The 22,954-nt window shown below is 37.8% G+C and overlaps 1 protein-coding gene across 2 annotated transcripts in view; it reads left to right on the plus strand.

Moving 5' to 3' along the window:
- The window catches only part of PAX2 (paired box 2), a 55,334-nt gene extending 35,036 nt beyond the window's left edge, over positions 1-20,298 (plus strand). Inside the window, exons 6-11 of one of the 2 annotated variants that reach the window (XM_069979156.1) lie at positions 4,580-4,755; positions 6,909-7,035; positions 15,856-15,957; positions 16,452-16,550; positions 18,960-19,046; positions 19,456-20,298. In XM_069979156.1, coding sequence (XP_069835257.1) covers positions 4,580-4,755; positions 6,909-7,035; positions 15,856-15,957; positions 16,452-16,550; positions 18,960-19,046; positions 19,456-19,532 — 668 coding nt within the window. In that variant the 3' untranslated portion in view covers positions 19,533-20,298. The remainder of the gene's footprint in view (positions 1-4,579; positions 4,756-6,908; positions 7,036-15,855; positions 15,958-16,451; positions 16,551-18,959; positions 19,047-19,455) is intronic. The other variant, XM_069979157.1, reaches the window with a different exon arrangement.
- The last annotated feature ends 2,656 nt before the right edge of the window (positions 20,299-22,954 follow it).

Consider the following 22,954-nt stretch of genomic DNA (forward strand, 5'->3'; position numbering starts at 1 on the left):
GTTTTCCAGGATTAGATCTAGCTTTTCTTGGAATACTAGGAGGAGCGGCAGGGAGCGGAGCACAGCTGAAAGGCCGATGGCTTGATGAGTGGAGCGCAGATCAAACTGAACTCTTTGCTTTGGAGCACGTCCGGTTACAAGTCCTGAGGCCTTAGCTCTGGGGTAACAAATGGGATATTATGTAAATTACTAGTTCTCTCTCTCTCTCTCTCTCTCTCTCTCTGAGAGATGGGGTGGTGTAAAAAAAAAAAAAGTAGTAATTTTTCACTTTTTTCCGCCTCTAAGGCAAGATGGCAAGCTGTCTCATGAAACTTCCTGCTCTGCCAATCACTGACGAGGAGGGACAACATTGCTGGTTAGGATTAGCTGATTTTTACACCACCCCCAGACATATATAAAAAATGTATGTCCCTGTATAACCCCTTTCAATAAAAGACACAGCCAGCGCACAGATGGCGTAGCTGTTTTAGTCAGAAAGCAGCCATATTTTTCTAATTTCATACAAGCCCTTTAAGCAATACTTCCTAGTGAAGTGAGGAGAACTATTATGAGAGGACATGACACGCTGACGTTATCTGTAAAGCCATTAAGTCCATACATTGTCATCCAGGTTAGTAAGATTGATAACAAACAATTGAATTTGCCCATTTCTTTCAAAAAGGTTGACCTCAGTTGCCAGGCAATAGAACGGATGATGTAAAGGTGCATGGCAGTAGATAAAGGTATCATTAGCCAACCATGGCCATCATCTGCAACCTGCTCCAGAAGCCAGAACTTCCTAGTTGTTGTAGTTCAGTAACAGCTGGCACGCTATAGGTTGCATGCCCTTGGCCTACATCTTCTCTGCAGCTTGCCACCCTAGCCCTTAAATCTATGATTAATGAGCTTAATAAAGGTAAAGCATTTATGAAAGCAGTAACTGCTTTGCAGCATCCCCCTGCATAATGCTCAGCCAATGCCTGGTATGAGAGGCTGAAGAGTGATGACTGATGTCAGATATTACAACCAAAGCTTCCTACATCTTTTCCCTCCGCTCTGACCGAGAAACGGAAAGTCATTTTCTGTTTTTGAAGGAATGAATTATCTCTGTGAAGAAAAACACTGCTACAGTATTGATGACTAGTATTATGATTATATGATGTTGTTGTGCTCTGTGCGGGTATTGGTTTAGCTGTTCTCCTGCTCGCTCGCTTGCTGCTGTGAATGACAAACGCTGGGTTATTGATCGCCTTCTGAACTCAGCCCAGCTGATAGAAGGTAATTAATGACTCCATTTGCCTCAGTACCGACGAGAACAATTGAGTTTGAAACTGCAACAACTGCCAACGCTATGAAAGGCCCCCAAGGGGGTGTCCAGGAAAGATGCCTGACACCGGCAGGTTTCAGAGGGAATTAGGAAGTGTGCGGCGGCGGTGGGGGAGGAGGTGCCAGCAACTACATGCCGTAATAGAACAAGACACAATGTTGCAATTAGATTATTAATTAAAAGTAAGATATTCATCTGGGGAAGTCCAAGAGTTTAACCCTGTCACTGCAAGAAGGGAGTTTAAAACTGAAAAGGTTACACTATTTATTAGTGAAAAAAGAGCAATTATATCGGTTTGAACACATCACTTTGCAAGTAATACCCGAGGATGGGCAGACACTTTTCATTATGTGTAAAAAAAAAAAAGTGACCTTAAAGTAACTTCTTTTTCAACGATTACATTATCTATGACATTTTTTAGAAATTATATTAAGGCACTGAAATGTCTTAAAGGAAATTTCTGCAATATATAAAGTACCATAGCATAAACTGAAATAAAATACAGCATAGACACATAAAATTCTTTAACCCTCCCTGCACCTAATAACCCTCATATAGAAAATTGCATGCATAGTAAATGTCCCGGCTTCACAAGGTTAATGACCTTGTTTCTCCCATCTTGTTCCCAGCCTGGCATTTCCTTTCGTGTTTTCTGTAACCCAGCTTCCAATCACCAAGCCCACAGTGGGTAAAATAAATAAATAACTGGTTGGCGTGCCGAGCAGCAATAACCCCTAAAAGAGCACTATCAGTGGAACATGATTGATCAATTGAATTCCATAGCGGCTGAAAAATGTGGGATTAAGTAGTGTATTATACGCACAATGAGTTGAGGCATGATGTTCATTTCAAGTTCATTTCGCCGGCCCTCTGCCACCAGATCAGGCAATCAATAGGGCTAGCACATATCATATATCATCGCTCCCTGTGCAAGAGAAGGAGCGCCATAATCTCTCGCAAATTTAGACTGACAGATTTGTCGAGATCTGAAAAGGCCCCCTGCATAAATAAAGCAGGAGAGGGAGGACAGCTGTGAGAATAATCTAGGCTCATACACACATACACAAGATCAGACGTCTATCTATTGGGTCATGGCTCTTTTAAAAGCTCGTCTTTGGATTTTAAACGTGTGTTAAAACTGATGTGTGTTAGCGGATGATTCTGAATTTGCACAGGGCAGTAGTATTTAACCCGGGAGTCACAGTGGCTTCTAGGGACATCTTAAGATACAGAGGACACTTTAGGTAATTATATTTGGCTCCAGTGGTTTGCATTCAGTTTTTTTTTACATACATTGCACTGCTTTATATGTTATATATTCAATATGTTAGGGTGCACTTGGTGATTAAAATTACTAGTAGATCACTAATTGTTGGTATAGGTGGCTTGGTTGGCCAACAGCTACCCCTAATGATCTCCTATTCACATAAACATTCTGTTTGGCTGAGCATGCATGTGTTTTTGAGTAGGCCACTGCCAGATACCTCTGGTGGTGGCTTCTTTTCCTGAGAACAAACAAATCAGGTATATTTACATTAAATTTGCCTGATCCTAGTTTTCCAGGACATTTGCCAAATGAACATTAGCTAAACACATAACACAAATCACGCTACTGGCCAGCCTCAATAACATCAGGGGGTCCATTTGCCATTAGACTTGTATGTATGGCCAGTTTTAGTCTAAAGGTCATAGTAGTAGTACAGACAAATGACAGAAACATAAGCTCACATAACACACTATTGTGTGGGTGATTTCTAACTACAATACTGTTCATATTCATCTAGAGTGGAATAATGCTTCAAGATGGCATTTAATAATGCTACCATTAAGACAACATGAAACTGTGTTTTAGTTGACGTCTTAAACTATTTCGGCATCATAAATAACCTGCTACATGGGTGTAAAGGTTAATCATTAACCTATGATGTTAAGCAAGATCTCAATGACGCATATCTTAAAATCAAATGGTGTTCCAATAGCACAGAATAATAGAGGGAGGTCGAACGTGCAATGGTACGTTCAATACTACCACAACATGCTCTTCATAATGTCGATTTAGTAACTGGTACTAATGATTGGCTTTACCTAATGGAAAAATTCAGTCTGAAGGGGAACATTTGCTTACAACCATTTCAGATATAAAACATGTACTGTACATGCAGCCCCCACACCTTATAAGACACCCATGCAGGGCACTCTTTAAGTTTAACGCTATCAAACTTTAATCTCGAACTTCATTTGTAATTGGAATGGAAAAAAATCCAAAAGGTCCTCATTATTCGTGAAGGGTCAGGGCCCTGTGCATCTTTTGCCTCCACTAATTGTAGGGGGGTTAAGGTGGACTTTACCACCTTAACTTGTTTGGGGCCCTTGACCAACATCACATAAGTGAAGCATGTTACTATAATAATTGCCTGTAAAGGACCAGCACCCTAAATCCCCAGTACCAGCAGTCAAGTAATACTGACGGAGGATTTATCCTAAGTTGTAAACCCTCCCTTTGAAAAGGCCCCATATTAAAGGCCTCTGTTCTGCATACTCTTTGATGTATATAATGCTTAATAATTAACCCAAACAAATTATAGCTACACTATATAACTAATAGAAAAGAAAAAGAAAAAATATAGGAATATTCTTTTTATAACATGCAGAACCATCCGTAATAATTTCTAAAAGGAACATAAAGAGAAATCAACATGGGCCATTTCCTCTAGTGTGAATGAAATGATGCTTTGTTAAAGGGTCAGACAAAATGCTTTGTACTTCCTCTAATCAATATCTGATATTTTACATTAGCTTATGAAGGATACTGCTCCATGCTATATAATGTAATATTGATTATATCATATCCAACATTCACCTGCAAAGAATAAGATTTATCGGCCTTAATGTAATCTCCCGGCATCATTCCCACTGGAACAGAATGGGAGAATACTTTTGCTATAGATGGAATTTATGCTATGAAATCTAATACACAGTGCTGAAATACATCTACCCATCCTCAACAGACAATCAGCTTTAGATGTAAGAGTCAGCACACAACAACTGCAGCGCTAGTATCTCTCCATTTGTTTTAATAAAGCAGTATTAATAGTCTACCTAATGATTATTCTGTTTATATGACCCTGTAAGCAGCGCACATTGTAGAATGTGTTGCTCCAAGACAGATAGCTCCAAAAGTAATTTCGTGTAAACCTGTCATGTACCTTATAAGTAGCATCTCTGGCTCAGCTAGAAGCAGTTATCATTGCTGTGTCCTCTCTTGTTACATAGATGGTTCTGATGGTTCTGGTCCAAATGGAGATTCTCAGAGCAGTGTGGAGAGCTTACGGAAACATCTACGTGCAGACAACTTCACCCAGCAACAGTTGGAAGCCTTAGATCGAGTATTTGAACGCCCATCGTATTCTGATGTCTTTCAGACTTCAGAACACATCAAATCGGAACAGGTAAAGTGGACAGAAATATTCCATCTTTCGAGTGTGAGTAAAATAGGCAAATACTGGCTTCTATAGACTTCATTATATTTCTTGCCTTGAACAATCATAGTGGTTCTTAAAATACCTCCTGACTATTAAGAACTACTGGTCCATATATTTTGGAATTGCACTGACACAAGACCACAAGGTCTGTGGTTATAAACTAAAAAGTTATAGGCAAGTATCAACAGGATATTTTTGCAAGAATCTATATTCACTAGACTGCTACCTACTTAGCTACAGTATATGTTGTACTACATGACTGAATCATTTGGTTAATGTAAACTTCTTGAATGCCTCATGTAGACAATGTTGGCTATAAAGGCAACATAGATACTCAATTTTAAAAAATATATATATTGGGGGAGATTTATCAAACATGGTGTAATGTGAAACTGGCTTAGTTGCCCCTAACAGCCAATCAGATTCCACCTTTCATTCCTCACAGACTATTTGCAAAATGGAAGGTGGAATCTGATTGGTTGCTAGGGGCAACTGAGCCAGTTTCACTTTACACTATGTTTAATAAATCTCCCCCACTGAGCTAAAAACTATGATCAGCCTTTTTCCCATTAAACCCGCTCTTTTTTAACTTTTTTGTAAAGTTCAAGATTTTTACTTGCATAACAGTATGAAACATTATACCATATAATGAATAATATAGTGCCATGTGCCAGTTAAAACAAACCTAGTTTGCCCTTTAAACCACTTTTCTGTACTTTAAGGCTGCATATAAAACAAAGGAATTGTAGACCTTTGGATCTGCTCCTGCCACAGTAACTCCTCTTTCTATTTATACCATAAAGGTTGTTTGTCTTAATAGAACATGAAATTAATAAAAAATCTTCTCAAATGCCCCAAACTATAAAACCTAAAATGAAGAAAAAAGCATATTTGAGAGGGATTTTTTTTTCCTTTTCCCAGAGTCCCAGAGTTTATTACAATGGATAACCTTTATTTACTTTCATTAGACTATTAAACGCCAGCACAGTCATTTTTTTCCCCCTGAAACTTAACGCAGGGCCCATAAAGCAAATCTAAAGCCTAATTGAGTTCATTTTAATTTCTCTCCGATCACAGCGAATTACTCCGGTGATAAATCAGGGGGTAGCTTCACCCCCAGTAGAAGGCCTAATTTGCAGCTAATTACGAAACTGATTTCAACAGGAAGATCAATACGAAAAGGAATTGGAAATGACTAGGCTGTGGCGTCCAGGCATAGAGGTGGGGGGCGTTGATGAAATAAAAAAGGGGCAAGAAAGAACAGAAAATCAGTTTTAATTTAATGTAATATTAATCAGTGAGAGTTTTTCTCTCTCTCTCTTTTTTGGTTCCCCCTGTTTATTATCCCTTTGAAAAGGCAGCTGTAGAGAGCAAGGTCTGCTCCAGAGAAAACCATAATAAGAAGGCAATTACTAGATTGTTTTGGACAGGACACCCTTTCAAATTCAATGACTCCCCCTCCCACCCTTCTGTTGGCCATGTGCTCTGGCCCACTCCCCAATTTCATACCCCAATGCACAGGAAGAGGGAGAATAAGACCAGGGTGATGGGGGAGTGTCCTTCCATTGTATTTAATGAAGCACATCATTCACAAAATCAAACGCTCATGATTTAGGAAGACAGGTGAATTTGGGTTTTGGTTTTATTTTAATGTATCTCCAGAAAAATCTATGAGCTGGGAATGTAAACTAAACCTAGCTGTTCCTTAAAGATCATTTGATTCTCCGTGAAACTTGCCTTTGTTAACATACAGCTATGTGCAATTTTACAGAGCTCATATATGACCAACTCGCAACTATCCACTTTTCTAGTCATGTTATTTACACTAAAACAGCAATAGAGCTCAAGGTTACCTTCTTTAATCTCATTCATGTTGTCTACAAAATAGGCACTCGGTATACTACCTGGTAGCCATGATTAGCCATTTCTGTGCTTTTCTGACCTTTTCATTGTTTTGGCAATTATCAAAACCTCTCAAATGAAACTAGTTTCTAAGGTAGTCAATGGTAGGGAAGCCAGATAGGGCCCATACGATTTAGGGGCACCAGTTTTTATTAATGTGTTTATATTAAACTAGTTGCCTTTAGTCATTGTTATTTTACTTTTTTGTTAACCATCAGGCAAATGAATACTCCCTTCCAGCACTAACCCCTGGTCTGGATGAAGTCAAATCTAGTTTAACAGCCTCTGGCAATGCAGATTTAGGAAGCAATGTGTCAGGACCTCAGAGCTACCCAGTGGTAACTGGTAAGTGAAACTTTTCCCTACGACATTACTTGTATAGTCTTATATTGGTACACATGGTTACTTCGCTGCCAGTACCGTAAGCATTAAAAGGGAACTCCTCTAACAAAAGCTATCAGGAGGCTATCAGGAGATACACTCGAACTTTAAGTGCTTAAGTGTCAAAAATGTGAAACTTCTATTAAATGAACATTCATTTTTACTTCCAATAGCCAATAACGTCATTATTCTTTTTACTGCTCTTTTGTGCTCAGTCCGAATATGTATATTTATATATTTTCCTTAGACTTTCTGACTATAAATTTACATTTTTTCACAAAGGCAGCAATGATATAGCATTAGGTGTTTCAGAGCTTGCAGCTACCAGTGATGTACTTAGAGTATGATGGTATAGTATTAGTACCAGAAGTTACTAGCTATACCACTCGTATTCAGTACTAGTGTGCACAGGACATGTTGAAGTGCTATGCTGCATTTTATGCTTTATATTAAATTTAGGGAAAACAAGAATATGGATGAATCATTGTGCTTGGTGTTCTTGGGTTATGCTTGGCTGAACTTTCTATGGTTCTTATATTTGGAAATATCCTGATTGGTCCTGAGTCTAGGTGACTCATCTATTGCCTTGAGTGAAGAGCAATGAAGGCTGTCAGTCTGGAGGACCAGACACATCTGTGCACCAAAGAAGTAGGGCTAGCAGCACTTTCTAGTAGGGTTGTTCTAGTACACACCATCTAGGGAAGAGCGATCCCTACAGCTACAGCACCCATGCATGGGTGAATAAACACTTTAAAAATATTAGTCGTGATGCTGCCACTGTTTAGAATTGTACCACATCTTTGCACCAGACATACTGTCAATTGATCTCAATTCGGTTGGTGTCTCTTATTTTCCCTGTGGTGGCACTACAGGAACACTTGCTTCCCGTTTCACCCACAGATCATCACTGATTGCTGGCCAACAGGTATCAGGTCTTGATTGTGGAAGTCTTTTATGGGTGCACATTCACTGTAGTCATCAAGAAAAGTACCAGCACATATAGCCAGGGATCTTGACTTTTGTTTGGGTGGTATATGTCAGGGTTTGCTGGATATAATTGTATAGACTTCTGTTCCATTCTGTTCTTATTCCACAGAGCCAGACCCAGCAAAAAATAAATAAAAAATCAAAAAATTATACATCTCACATAGTGTTAAGCAAGCGTGCTTAAGGTGCACGATTGAGTTCAATACCCAACCAAGCACCTCATAGTGCTCAGGTAAAAGATTGGATGTGTAAAGGAAATATACAAAAAATAATAGAACAAACAAAATGCAATACGTTACTGCACATTAGAACTCTGTCGGTATGCCGTCAATTGATAGCATACCACCAGAATTCTAATGTGTTTTGCAGTAACATATTGCATGTTTTCGTTCTAATTTTTCTCATATTTTCTTTATACATCCCTTGAAGTTGAACCAGGTACCCTCTGCTCTGCTGATCTTGGGCGCCTGGTTAAATGCTTGAATCTCCCATTGATTTCAATGGGGTTTATTACTTATGTTGATCAGGGGATCACTGAAAAATGTTCAAGTAATGACCACTCGAGCATTTTAGTGCTCAACACTAATCACACAGTATTATATTATAAAAAAATGGGTTCTTATGTTATTGTATGATGACATAGGTGTACCTCGGAGATATAAGTCTGGGACACGTCTTGAATCTAGCTTACCAAAACTAATATATCTAAAGCAGATAACCTCTGTCAGACTGTCTGTCAACAGTGTTAAAGTAATTATTGGAAAAACACAGGTACTAATACCCATAGTCAACTTATTCACCTTTCAACATTGGTCTTCACGAATAACTTCAACTCCTACTTATGATGACACTTTTTTTCTTAAATAAAACAGACTCCAGTAACATATTCACATGAATTAATAGGTCACTGCTCCCCAAATGTTCAACACACTCTCTCTTGCTTCCGCCAACATCCTGAGATTTGGTGTTCTGTCTTGAGCTACTTCAAAGCCAGAATGGCAAGAGATAGAGAGAGTCCAAGTATTGTGATATCAATAGCGTGATCAATGAAAACAAAAAATCCCAAATTCATGAAATAATACACACATACTACCCAGGCTGATCTGGGGAGACAATATCATTCTTAGGTTGTTTAACGTATCATAAACGGTATTGTGGTTTTATGTGTATGAGAGCAGCTGTTGAGGATACATTTATACAGCTAGGTGGGGACAGAAGTGCTGGTGGGCCGTAATGTAGTGAAACAGTGCAATAAATGAGTAATAATCACTCAGCTGTTATTATCTGTGACAGTTCAGGAGTGGGTCATGAACCACGGCTACCGAGGCTAAGGTGAATTACCCAAGGTCACAACTTGCTGTATATTTATGTAAGCTAGGCAGCTTCCCTTTGAAAGGCAGATGTGAAATAGTAATGGGTTTCCTTCAATGCACAGACATGGTTAGTGTACAGTGTGGCAAAAAAAAAAAAGAAAAAAAATAGAGTGCGGTTGAGTTTATCGTATCCGATTGCATATTCAGCAGGCTACACATGTCAAGCCTCTCTGTTACATCTTTTCAATGTCATTGAGACGACTCTGCCTGATCCATCTTGGTCCAAGTGCGAGGAAAGTTCATTGCAGGCTCAGTGTGACACTCCCAGGTGGCACCTTAGCACTAACATCATCTGTTCATCTGTATGCAGGATTTCAATCAGACGGTAGAGGAGCGCAGAAACTCTCATTAAGACTCAGTGCTGTTTACCAACAGTAATGAAGGTAAACATTTTAAAGGACAGATTAAGGAAAAAGCTTCAGAAGAGCGGGAGGAGGGAGTGGGGGCTTATTTTCCTGCACTTAGGCCATGTTCCAGTTTTTGGAATAATGGTGTCATTAGCCAAAAAAAAGGTTGTAGATCATACTTAATCTTAAAATGTTTTGCCTTTTTTTTTTACGAGCAATTAAACGCCTGGCATTATTGATCATTGTTGATTTTATGTCCTTCTATTTGCATAATCTATTAAAGATGAATGATTCATGGAGTGATTATTATGGGGATGGGAAGTAGATGCATTTGGTGTAGTTTTGTCAAGGTGAGAGTTTTTTTTTTTTTTGCGCTATTAGAAGATAATCACATAAAGTATCCTCTACCTACTAGACTCACTACATATTTGGATCAGAGTCTCACTTTGAAGCAGACACCATCAGAGCTATTCCTCACGGTTACTGATATTTCCACCCCCTCCTGAATCATTTTTCCAAGTTCAATCGTTTTATTTGACAAAATAATTTAAAATGTGCAGATTCAATAAGGGCTGCCAGCAGGAAATAACATAATAATATAATTTGGTGGATTAAACCGCCTTGTTAAAAAGCTCTGGGTGTCTTCTCTGTCCTGCAAAATCCATTTGTTATATTTCATGGGAGAATCAATTTTAGTGATGGAACCTAAAGAATGACTACTTCAGCAGTCCAGAGCCAGACATTTATCACAGGTGGCAACAACTAAATCTGAACAGATGAACACGGAACTGCGATCATAGATATTACTTTACAGTAATTATATGTTGGTCAATCTCGTCATTCCTTATCATTGTGGTTTTACATATAGAACATCATCATGAATTATACAATAATTCAGATACTCATGAGAATACAGCCCACCATTTCATTGGCTATAAGAGATGTCATCAGTATCTTATTGAAGACATTGGCTATAAGCTGCTACTGGAAGCTGCCTACTTGTCATGAGGCCATGACATTGGTGTTTATGGTGTTTCTTTTATAAAATAACAACGGTCTAATATTATTTACTAACCAAAGTCAAAATGATTACTTATGACACTGATAAGTATATACATTCACTGAATCTTCTCAGCATCTACTTTATATAATTTTTCTTAATACAGAACTCAGTTTCAAGCATTCTCACACTTAACGTGTCACAGTCACAGACATGTCATAGAGACACGTTGAAAGTTTTGATTGGTCGGGATTTGGGTGCTCAGTCCCCCACCAATGGCAACAATAAGCTGAGAAAAGCAATTGGCTAAAGAGCTGGAAGGAGCCAATCAAAACTACTGACATGTGTCTGTGATCTTCAATCTATGAGAAAAGTTTTTGAAAAAAATGTATATGTCAAATTAGGACGTAGAAGGAAAATACTTTGTTTGCCATCTCCTACATCTCCTATAGTGCCAAAAGGGTTGCTGTTTCTTTATAAGACCTGGTCCCTCCTGGCAAAGCCATGTACATGTACTACTAAAAACAGATGATTCCTGGGAGTTAGAGACTGATCACAGGGCTAGCTTTAAACATTTCCAAATACAGTAAGAAGACAACCTGTTCATATAAACTACATAACATATTTACAATTATATAATTTTCCTTTAAGGAAATTTAGTAAGAATACCTCATATTATATGTTAGTACTGATATAGAATGATACCAGGCCAGTAGTCCAGGACCTTAAGCCAAAGGCCTCGGGCTGCTAACTATACTAAACACACAATAAACAATGTAAAGAATTAACTACAGCATAATTCCTCTTGTTGTTGCTGATTTCTGCTTTTGCTCTGAAATTGTATCCTCTGGCTTCTGGCTAAGTGCAAATCCACATGCCGATCAGCACTTGTTCAAATGCTGAAGCGATTTAGGCTGGCTGTCTGTATTACATAAGATTACCAATTCATTCAACTTAGTCCTTCAAAAAGACTGGGATATTTAGAGTATTTAAAGCAGAAAACCAGCTTGTTTACAGAGACAGGAAAAGGTGACTATGTAAACTTAGATGCATGATTCCTGACAACAGAGGCATTAACTCAATGAAATCTCCAAAAACATTCTCCCTATTGAGGTTAATAGATCTTGATGGCCATTCACAACTCTGTAGGGATATTGCCATGGAGTTTAGATGGTTACATTAAAAGCTGAGCACAGGTCGCATATCGAGTATATTATTGTCCACTACGTATAACATGCTATAAAGTTTACAGCATGGACATGGCCTCAAAATGACTGTTAATTTAAATAGGCACTGTCACTTTAATTTTTTTTTTTTACATGTCATAGATACGGGGACAGAATAAGTTACAAGTAGAATAGTTAGCAAGGTGCCAGACCAACTAGAAAATCATTTTTACTTATTTTAATCCCTCTTTATTTTATTTTGTTGTTTTTTTTATCATTCCATTTACATTTATACATATATTTTTTTCTCTTTCTGTGTTCCACCCAACCTGTGTCTGTTTGTCTGCCCGTCTTCTGTCCATCCATTTCCTTCTTCCTCACAGAGAGTTTCTCCTCTCACCTCTATGTAAAGCAAGAGCCTCATGAAGCTTCCCTTACTCCCTTCACTCCCTCTTCACTGGCCAGCTCGGGGCTGGCTGATCTTCAGCCTTTCCAGATGGCCCTCACCGTTGATGCGTCCACACCTACGTACAGCTCCTTCACCCACCATGGCCCTCCCTACGGGCAGTTCGGCAGCCAGCCACTCATAGCAGGTACCAATCTTACCCTCATGCATAAGTCATCTACCTATTCAAAATGGGCGTTTATCTGACTATTTAGAATAATTTTGTCAGATCAACTCCGCATAAATAGTAATAATATTAATAATAAATAGTAGAGAAAAATCCTTATTTTTATGAAAAGGGCTTCTGTCTATTTATTAATAGATGTTTGATTTTATCATTTGTTAAATTTATACTATTAAAGACTAGTTGGCTTGAGTGGCAGGGGACTATCATCCCCCAGGCTGACACTGTTTATCACCTGACCCTCTCTAGATCTCTAGAAAAACTACAGTATGTGGAGTAAGGGCTTCTAACTTGCTTAAAAAAAAAATAATAATAATAAAAACTCTAACTACAAGTGACTTTTACTGTCAGTGTTGTATCTGTACACTGTGGGCACACCATCTATTTTATATAACCTATTTGGTTAATGCTATAGCATATAATAATATTAAGATGGTTTGGCACAATGAAGAAATCTTGGTTGGCATACACTGTTGCGTTGTAAAGCTTGTAGCTAGATGGACTCTTAATAACAATTAATTAACAAAATATCATCAAAATGATAGTAGGTATCTAAAAAATAGCTTCCATATGCCTGTGGATGTCACTGAAATGTGGGAATTTAAAGTGATATTGTCACCCCGGCTTTCCTGTGTGCTGTTATTGGTACCATTAGTTATAGACTATTACAGTCTATATGGTGGGGCATAAAGTCCATTGAGCCCCCTCTCCCTGTCTCATCAGGAGGTAGTGTGGATAACAGCACAGCAAAGGGGGCCCAACGGATGCTAAGCCCCACCTTAATGAGACTGTCTGTAACTGATGGTGCTAATAACAGCTAACAGGAAAACTGGGGGGACAGTATCACTTTATCATAGAGCAGCATCTGCTCTAGCAAGTAACATGTATGGCCAGTCATAGCAGATGACTGGGATCACATCAATCTGTTGATGGGATCACATCGATCTCTAGTTGAAAGAAGATCTGTCAGCTCTGCTGATGTGTCTGATTTAGTTGTGAACTCTTCATAACAATTTTGAATCATGTTTCTTTAAAAGTCTATTTTACACTGTTCCTCTGTTAATATTCCTAAAAAGATGAATAATTTGACAACTGGGTGCTACCAGTTAGGGGTGTGTCTATACCAACTAAGACAATGTCCATCTATTAAAATCCACAAAAAAAAAGAAAGGAAAGAAAAAAGGAAAAAAGGAAAGAGAAACAGCAGGACAAGAATACTTACTGTATATGTTTCAAAGTTTTCACATTCTTAATCATAGCATTAGCTGTGATTAAAAAAAAACTAGAGGCTAAAATAGAACATGTAGGCATTACTGTCCTGTTGATTATATTGTGTCAGAGGATTTTAATAAATGTGGAATAAAGTTTGGATATTTTCTTTTATAAAAGTTCTGGAGTATTCCATTTTGGACTGTTGTACCTGGTCAAAGTGAAGTCCATGTGTACACTGGTATACACTGTATAGACTGTTATGCTGGCTTTCTAAACTAATGTATACCTCTGAGTTTGACAAAGAAAATGGGAACACCCAGTTTTTAATTTACTTGTAAATATTTAGTAGGAGTAACAGAAAAACTGCTCGGCTCAAAAATATATTAAAGTAGAATAGTTATTTAATGGGTAATACAAGTAAAACAAACATGTTAGGAGAGAACCGATCGTCTGTAAAATGGGATTGTCCTGAAGCAACCTTTTCAGACTGTCTTTGGACACAAGAATAGCTGCGACAAACACAGAAGGGAATAAGTGGAAATGCATTGTGGGAAAGGCTTGTCTTTTTAGAAACAGTTGTGTGCACTATATTGTATACAAAATTGTGTGCCATTAATTTTATGAATCATTTTATGAAGTCAATGAATGTCTATGTTTGGAAATAGCAGTTTTTAAAAGTTTTGCCCAAAGGAAATCCTTTGGAAACTTTACATGTTTCAGCACTTTATTTTCAGATCAATGTAACAATTTATCAGTGGTGTAGCTACCATAGAGGCAGGGTAGGCAGCTGCTATGGGGCCCATACAAGTGGGGGGGGGGGGGGTTGGGAGCCCATATGCTATATATATACAAAAAAAAAAAATATATATATATATATATATATATATACACACAGAGTATGTATGTATATATATATATATATATATATATATATATATATATATATATATATATATATACGCAATACTTTGTGTTGTGGGGGGGGGGGGTTAAATTTTTGGCTATAGGGCCCTGTGAATCCTAGCTACGTCCCTGCTATTTACATTGCAGTATGCAGGATGGTAATGACTTAGTGTTGGAAACCCCATCTCAGTAAAAACATTGCATGGACCAGTTAAACTATTGTTTTAAAATGATGCTTCTAATATCCCAATTTTTTAAAATTGCAGACAATCCTTGTGTCTTTGTCTAACCTTACAGCATGTAACATGGGATTTAGAGACTTTTGGTCATAGTCAATGCTCTTTAATAATTTCATTATAACATACTAGGTTAAAGAAAGATAATTTGTAATCTTGTAAACCAGTAATCCAACTGAGCAGCCTATAGGAATGTTAGGTTCATTGGGTTCCAGGGTAGTGATCAAGAACATTAAAATACTTCTAACCCCTGAGCTGAGGCTTTCTGTGGGATTTGCATGGCAATGACAGCCAAGTATAAGTCAACCATAAAGTTCTATAAGAAGAGTAATATAGATTCGGCCTTGCTAACTTCTGCTTGTAGGCTAATTACCATGGCTAGTATTTAATGGAAGTCGCTGGCAATAGAGCAGCCTTATCTGGGATTAGAGGAACTCAGCAACATTGACATCACTTCCAAGTCGATATGCCTGAATAGGCTTAGGCTATTTACAGATGACTGGTTATGGAATGTCTGCTTCTTTTTCGTCACTGACGTTAAAGTTACACCATAATATATGCTAGGAAATCCTATATCATTCAGGAGATTTGTACCCAGCATGCACCAAATCCAGGGTTTCGTTTTGGATTCAGTATTATCAAGTTTAACCAAATCTAAATTCTCTAAATACATACTACAGGGAAGCTATCATTGCATCATTCATAGAGTATGACATTTCTCATGTACTTCTTAACTCTTTAATAAGGATTGTGGGTTTATATGTATCACAAACACTGGAGTCCTATACTGTACTATAAAAAATGTACTGTATTCTTAGTTGCTATGGTTTTACGTTTCGTCAGCCCAGATAATTGCAAGGTTTTGTTTTTTTTTAATTTAAAACAAGGTTTTTTATATCAATTGAGAAAAAAATATTTTATGTATTGATAGGTCGAGACATGACAAGTACAACCCTGCCCGGTTACCCTCCTCATGTTCCCCCAACGGGACAAGGCAGCTACCCAACCTCAACACTGGCTGGAATGGTACCTGGTAAGTGAATATTGTCATTATTATATCTATTAGAAACACCATTATTAAGTAATACATGTAAGATACTTAAAAACTCTACACTTTATAAGCAGCTACATCTCCAGAAATATATACACTACCTTAATATTTGTAGACATATGGGAAGAACATTGAGTAATGGTTAAGTCACCTTGCAGAAATAAAATACTGACACTTAAGTACACAAATGCACGTCTTAAGGGGAATATTATTTGTTCATTACCTAATGATTGCTTTAAAAGGTCTCTGTGATCCAATATTTCTGGTTGCTGTTAAGCCACTCAACCAGAGGAACCGCTGAGCAGAGAAGGCAATGGGCCATAGTAACAGTATTTTACAATTAATAGGGGGTTAAATCCTTTCCCTTCTCAAAGCACATCACTAGCTACCCATGCTTAGAGCTTGACACACATAGTACGCAGCACTCCACAGGTCACTGGCAGGGAAGAAGCATCTCATTATCACTGCATTGACAGGCACCAACGTTTCGGTCCACCATTCGGTCCAACCTGTGGAGTGCTGCTCATGTCTGTCCAGCTCTAAACCTTGTCTGTTTCACTGCAGGACTGGGAGTGGTGAGTCTTGCACGTTGTGCATATCTATATGTCTTCTCCTTGTCTCGTGTCTAATGTTTATTCAACTTACCATATAATCAATACTAAATGTGACAATTGATTTAACATGATCTTATGCCTTTTCAATGGTTCTCGAGTTTAAACCTGTAATCTAACCTAAAAACCTAAAACCTAAATTTTTTTGTCTCTCCTTTGAATAAGTTGACAAGAAAGTTCATATTAAATCAATATAAAAGGCTATGGGGGAGATTTATCAAACCTAGCAACCAATCAGATTCCACCATTTTTATTCCTCACAGATTCTTTGAAATATGAAAGGTGGAATCTGATTGGTTGCTAGGGGCAACTAAGCCAATTTTTACACCAGTTTGATAAATCTCCCCCAATGTTTCTAATATTCTATTGGGCTGATACTGTACCATAATATAGACCTATGTGTTTATTTGAATTGTTTGATGCGTTAGCATAGCAGTCGCCTACCTTCACAGACATCTTATTTCAGCTTTAAAGACAGAAATATAACAGGATCTTATGGTTCAGTACTTTCTCACTAAGCATATTTATAGATACAGTGTATTGATCTCATGGACAAAGGGCCATTTCTTCTAGGCACAGCTTTGACAATGCATTAATGCCCATGTTTATTTATTCTGAGCTATATAACACAAGTAAGAGTGAATGCTCCATTAAATGACACTGCATAAAGCTGTAGAACAGACACATATTTCAGCCCTAACACTCCACTCCCTAATATACAAGAGGATTTGTTTGAGACATTATTGTACAACTTAAAGAAAAAGGAGTCCGGGTTGGTGCAATGAACTGCTGGAAAGGGCTAGCAGTCGGGTGAGTGGGGAGGATGGAAATAAAATTCAGTGCTGATGAGGAAATTACACTTGTTTCATTAGTGATCAGGGGAAGAGATAGCTCAGTTCCTTTTGGTCACAGTTGAGCTCAAAACCTCATTATCCTCCTGTATGCATGCGTTCCCTTCTCGTCAATAAACACTTCCCACCATTCGATGCTCTGCCCCCACCCTCTGCACACACCTAGAAACACATGTAACTGTACTGTTCTCTGCACAACCCTTTGAATAGCCAATATACAGTAGCACTGTAATAAAATTATTATATGCCAATGCACTAATTGGACCTGCGAATATATTTCCACATAGATGGGCAGGCGATATCAGGTCAATGCTAGTGATAGTAGGTGTTATTATAAACTGTTTACAACCTTGTAGTCTTCTAACAATGTCTGAATGTCACATGCATTTTCTTCTTTCATGGTGCCATTTCCATGACTTGGTCAATGCTCAATTTATTAACTCAGCAAATTCAAATATTAATGACTTTCGATACATAGTGGGGCCAAGGAAGACATTATTTACTTAATGTATATTAGGTCATGTAATGCTTTCCGTGGCACACTTATGCAACCTTTCAAAATCGAATGCCAGCATACGTGCACAGTCAGACACAAGCTCCATAGACTTTAATGGCCCATAATTAGACAGTTTTCCAAACTTATAAGTATTTGAGCTTGGATCCAAAAGAGTAGTTTGCTGTACTTTTGGGCTTGAACCCTAAATGTGTATATCTACAGAATGACCAAAAATTTTCATAAGTTGAGCCATTACCCATTAGGCTGTGTTCACACTACGTATCGGACCGGCCGCTCCGTGACATGGACGGGTCATGGAATGGCCGGTCTCTGCACAGATCATCCCGGCCGCCACTGCAGTACCGGTCGGATGATCTTTATGGCCGTAGAGTTCTGATGCGAGCGCAACAGCGCGTGCCCGCATCAGAACTCCCCATAGGACACAATAAAGCAAGCGTCATTGTGTGAACTGTCAGGTTTTTTTTTGCGGCGCCGCACGCGATCCCAGCCGGAGCGTATATGATGTGTATACGCTCCGGCTGGGATCCCATAGAACAATAGGTATTGTTCCACAACGTGCAAAATATGGCCGTTGTTGCCATCGTAGTGTGAACATAGCCTTAGTCTGTTAGTCTATGGTACCAGTTTAACAGGCTGTCAAAGTATATTTGTCAAAGAAGAAACAATCATGGTATAAACACACCGTTCCTTACTTGAGCTTTTTCCATGTCATTTTGTGTTCAATTTGTGTTCTAAATGTATATACTGCTATTGGCCCACACTCTGTTACCATTTAATAGAAATGTTGTATTGAAGAAGATAAACAGTACTCAACTGTGTGAACTAAACTAGATATATTAACTTGGTGAAACCAATACTTGTGAACATTTAACCAATGGAACTAGTAGGAACTATAGATATTGGTGAATCAGATTTATAATTATCAATTAACGTCATACAAATGTCTATGTATTGTCTACATACAATTGATAAATATAACTAATCCCTAACTTATTGGCTTTCTAGGAAGTGAATTTTCAGGAAATCCCTACAGCCATCCTCAGTACACAACATACAATGAAGCATGGAGGTTTAGCAATCCAGCATTATTAAGTGAGTAATGACTTAAATCACGGGATATAACAATTTTAACCCATGTTTGTTAGTGGCCAAGAACAAGACGTGGTCTTCAGTCCTTAGTATTTTAACTTACTTGGACATATAAGTAGCCAAAAAACCATGGGATGTCATCCAGACAAGTGCATGTTTAATCTAAGCCCAACCAAGCCCCTTAGTTATAGCTTCCTATATACTATGTTGGTATAGCAAGAGTGTCAACTCCATATACTTATATAGTTGTATGCTGCCAAGCTGCCATATATCATGCATCAAAATAACTTTTTTTGACTTAGAGTGGGGTGTGTTTAGAAACAATAGATGTGTATTCTTGTTGTGTTTGTCTTTGTTTTGTTTGCTTGTTGTCCTTTCAACCAGTCCATTTTTCTCCTGTGTTAACTTTCAGGTTCCCCTTATTATTATAGTGCCACATCCAGGGGCTCCGCACCTCCCACTGCTGCCACTGCCTATGACCGCCACTAGTTACCATGGAAACCAGATGAAACTACAGGGCGAGAACTTAGGCCTCCATATTGTACCTGTGTGAACATCATCATCTTGGAAAGAAGAGTCTCTCATGCCATGCCTCCTACAATCACCCTCCTACAACTACTGACTGTTCAGTTGCAAGGAGCTGATCTCCTGTCTACCACCCACCTCTCTGTTGTTGCTTTATTCACATATCTGACACTGGAACTCTATTGTTGCAAATGAAAGGCCCGCAAATTAATTTATACAGTGGACTTTGGGACCTTAAAGGCAGCAACATTTTAACGTATTAGCCAGTGTTACAATGCTCAAAACAGCAATGCAAAGACAGAAGACATTTTTGTAGGACTCCAAAAACAAATAATATTGGTAGACGAAAACAAATTGTAAGCCGCGACAAGAATCAAAGGAGAAAATCTATTCTTAAATATTTCCCATCTAATTGAGTTTCATTGGAAAGATCTGCTGAGGACAGAAGAGTTCTGACCAAATCATTATGAAGCCATTAGCAATTGGAAGACTATAGGAATAAAAAAAAAAGTGTTTCTTTAGTGATTTCTCTTGGGGATTTCAGAACTAACCCTCTCTTTTCCTTTCTGCCTTGGATTGGATGCCTGTCTCCCACACTCCATTCATTGTGCGTGGCATGTCATGAAACTCCACATGGACACCATATCAGTGAACAAAAAACAAAATAAAATAAAAAAAAATTAATCATCTCAGAGAAGAAGACTGGAGGACATTTTGAAGTCAAATGACTTAGAGATAAAATATATGAATATATAAATATATATATAAAATACACTGTTTTTATGCTTTATCATGAAGGTCTGTAAAAATTACAATAGACAATTTTCTATAAAAAACACAAAAACAAAAAACGATGAAAATGGAAGAGAATGTCATAGGATTATGTAAAGGAGGCAGTTCTTGAAATATTATTTCCTCTTTTTTGTTTTGTTTGCACTAGTGTGTCGGAGTACAATGTTAAGGGACCCCTGTTACGTCCCTTTAGCATAAAATCATTGTGGATAAAAATAACAAAATACAGGATATGGCTTTGTAAATTCAACTTTTTTTTATTTAGACTAAAATGGCACTTACAACCCAGATTCCAGGTTTACATACAGTTTGCATTGCCATTGATTTAAATCCTAAAAATGTAAAGTTTATAAATTTATAAATTCATGCTGTAGCAACTTTACTAATGTTTCACATAGGCACTTTTTGTCTTGCTGCCTATCCCCATTGCCCAATGTGTCAGAACAACGCAGCCTTGGCCTCCACCCTGTCCCATATTCTATTCCACATGTTGAAAAATATATATTATACTAGTATTTAAAATGGAACATTAATATTTTCATCAGCCAAAAAGATACTATGTGGTAAAAGGCAAGAACACCTGACGACATCTATAATTTGCCAGTCAAAACAGGGCTCTGTGTAGTTTTATTACACATCTGGGCTTGTTAGGTTCTGCCCTTAGCTCCACTGACAAAACACCATTAAGATTAGTGTTGTTATAGTCTTCTTTCCGAAGGGAAATAACATTTATGAGGGGGGTTTCTAAATGGTGACAGTAATGTTTGCAATTAAAGGGTTTTTTTCCACTAAAATACTCTTTCCATAGATGTCATGAAATTAAAGTTTTGAAAATGTACCATTAAAAGTTATTTAACTACCTGTAACCAATGTCCCTATGTTGCTTATAGAAACAGTTGCCTCAATCCAAACTTGCTCTTCTGTGCATGCACAAAGACTGTAGTGCCTTTCTATTACGCACATCGTATGGAGGGTTAAATGTGGGTAAGCAGCATGATGTTGCCCAGCCCACAGTTCAGAAATACAGAATGGAAGTTGCAAGCTTGCAAGTGGTAACCATTTTTACAAATAAATATGTCCATGTCTATCTTAAAATATATACAGCAAGGGGCAGCAGTACCATAGAAACATGTTAAAAGTGGAAAAACCTTTTAAATAAAGAATTTTATTTTTTATTTCTAGAAACCCCTCATAAACAAAGTTACCCATATTTAAAAAATTTCCCCATATTTACTATTCACAGAAAGTGAAAAAAGTTATCACGTTGGTAGTATTCTTACTATCTATTGAAATGTATGGACCATATCAGTAGTTGAGCGTCTTTCTCCAGAAGAATTGCTGTTTACCTTTTGGTTAAAGAAAACTAAGGACAGTTCAATAATAATGTTTCACAAGCACATTTAAAGTGTACTTTAAATGGTAAGAATGGTAGGACACTCAACTGATCCCTAGAACAAAGGGCCAGAAATTGCTCAGCTAACAGCTATGACCCTGGCCTCCTCATCAGCATTGTGTGACTCCCAGTATGTATGTTACAGAAAGTACTGTATACAGCCCATACAGCTCATAGCTTGGCATCCTTGCTGTGGACAAAGGTTAATCCACATCCTTACTTTTCTCAAATACACACAGGAAAAGGGATCTCCTACTCCTACTATCCTAAATGTTCAAACCCTTCTCTATTAAATGTGTGAACATTACACCCCTACATTAACTGCATCATTAAACATTTCAAGATGGAAGGTTCCCTATAAAATCCTTTCTCATTATGAATATGGTCATTATCTAAAATGTTACTCTTAAGGCTATGTTCACACACAGTAAAATAAAAGATAAATACAATCGTAATGTTAAGGGAAAATAAAGTAATGTTTGAACAGATGAAAAAACAGCTGTATTTTGCAAAAACAGGTGGTAAACAATGAACATGTTCATTATTTAGACGGTCGTAATCAATTACGTCTTTTATTTTATACGGCGTGTGCACTGCCAGGCCAATTTACCATTGAGTTCAATGGAGCACATGGAGCTATATTATTACCTCAAAATTACGGCTGTATTTTACCTTTATTTTACAGTGTGTGAACTTATTTTTCTTTAAAAGCACACATGGAATATTTTTTTAGAACATCTTTAGCCCCATATCAGCATTCCTACATGATCACATTCACTAACAGTCCTCAGGATAACAGGCATCAGGAAACGTTCAAATGGACATGGGTTCATCTGTACATGTTGGTTTGGTGTAGCGGTATGTTCATTTCAATAGAGAACCAAGACTTCTCAACACTTTTTTTTTTTTTTAAGAAAAGTCAGAAGAGGACACAAAAGCAAAAGCAAAAAAAAAAAAAGAAAAAATGTGGTGGCCCAGGTAGCACATAACTTAGAAAGAAATGGGAAAAAAAATGTGGAGAGGCCTAGATATAAGAACATGAATGAGAGACGGTCCTTTGTTTTCTTTGACAAAAAAATAAATTATTTTACTTGCCTTTTTTTTTCTATTGCTGGCCATTAAGGGCGGTCTATCTCTCTTAGTCACACCTCAAGACAACCAGATTAACTGGAAGCACATTTTTCATTGACAACCCCTAAAG

This window comes from Dendropsophus ebraccatus, chromosome 8 (genome assembly GCF_027789765.1).
Source record: "Dendropsophus ebraccatus isolate aDenEbr1 chromosome 8, aDenEbr1.pat, whole genome shotgun sequence".
Classification (NCBI taxonomy): domain Eukaryota; kingdom Metazoa; phylum Chordata; class Amphibia; order Anura; family Hylidae; genus Dendropsophus; species Dendropsophus ebraccatus.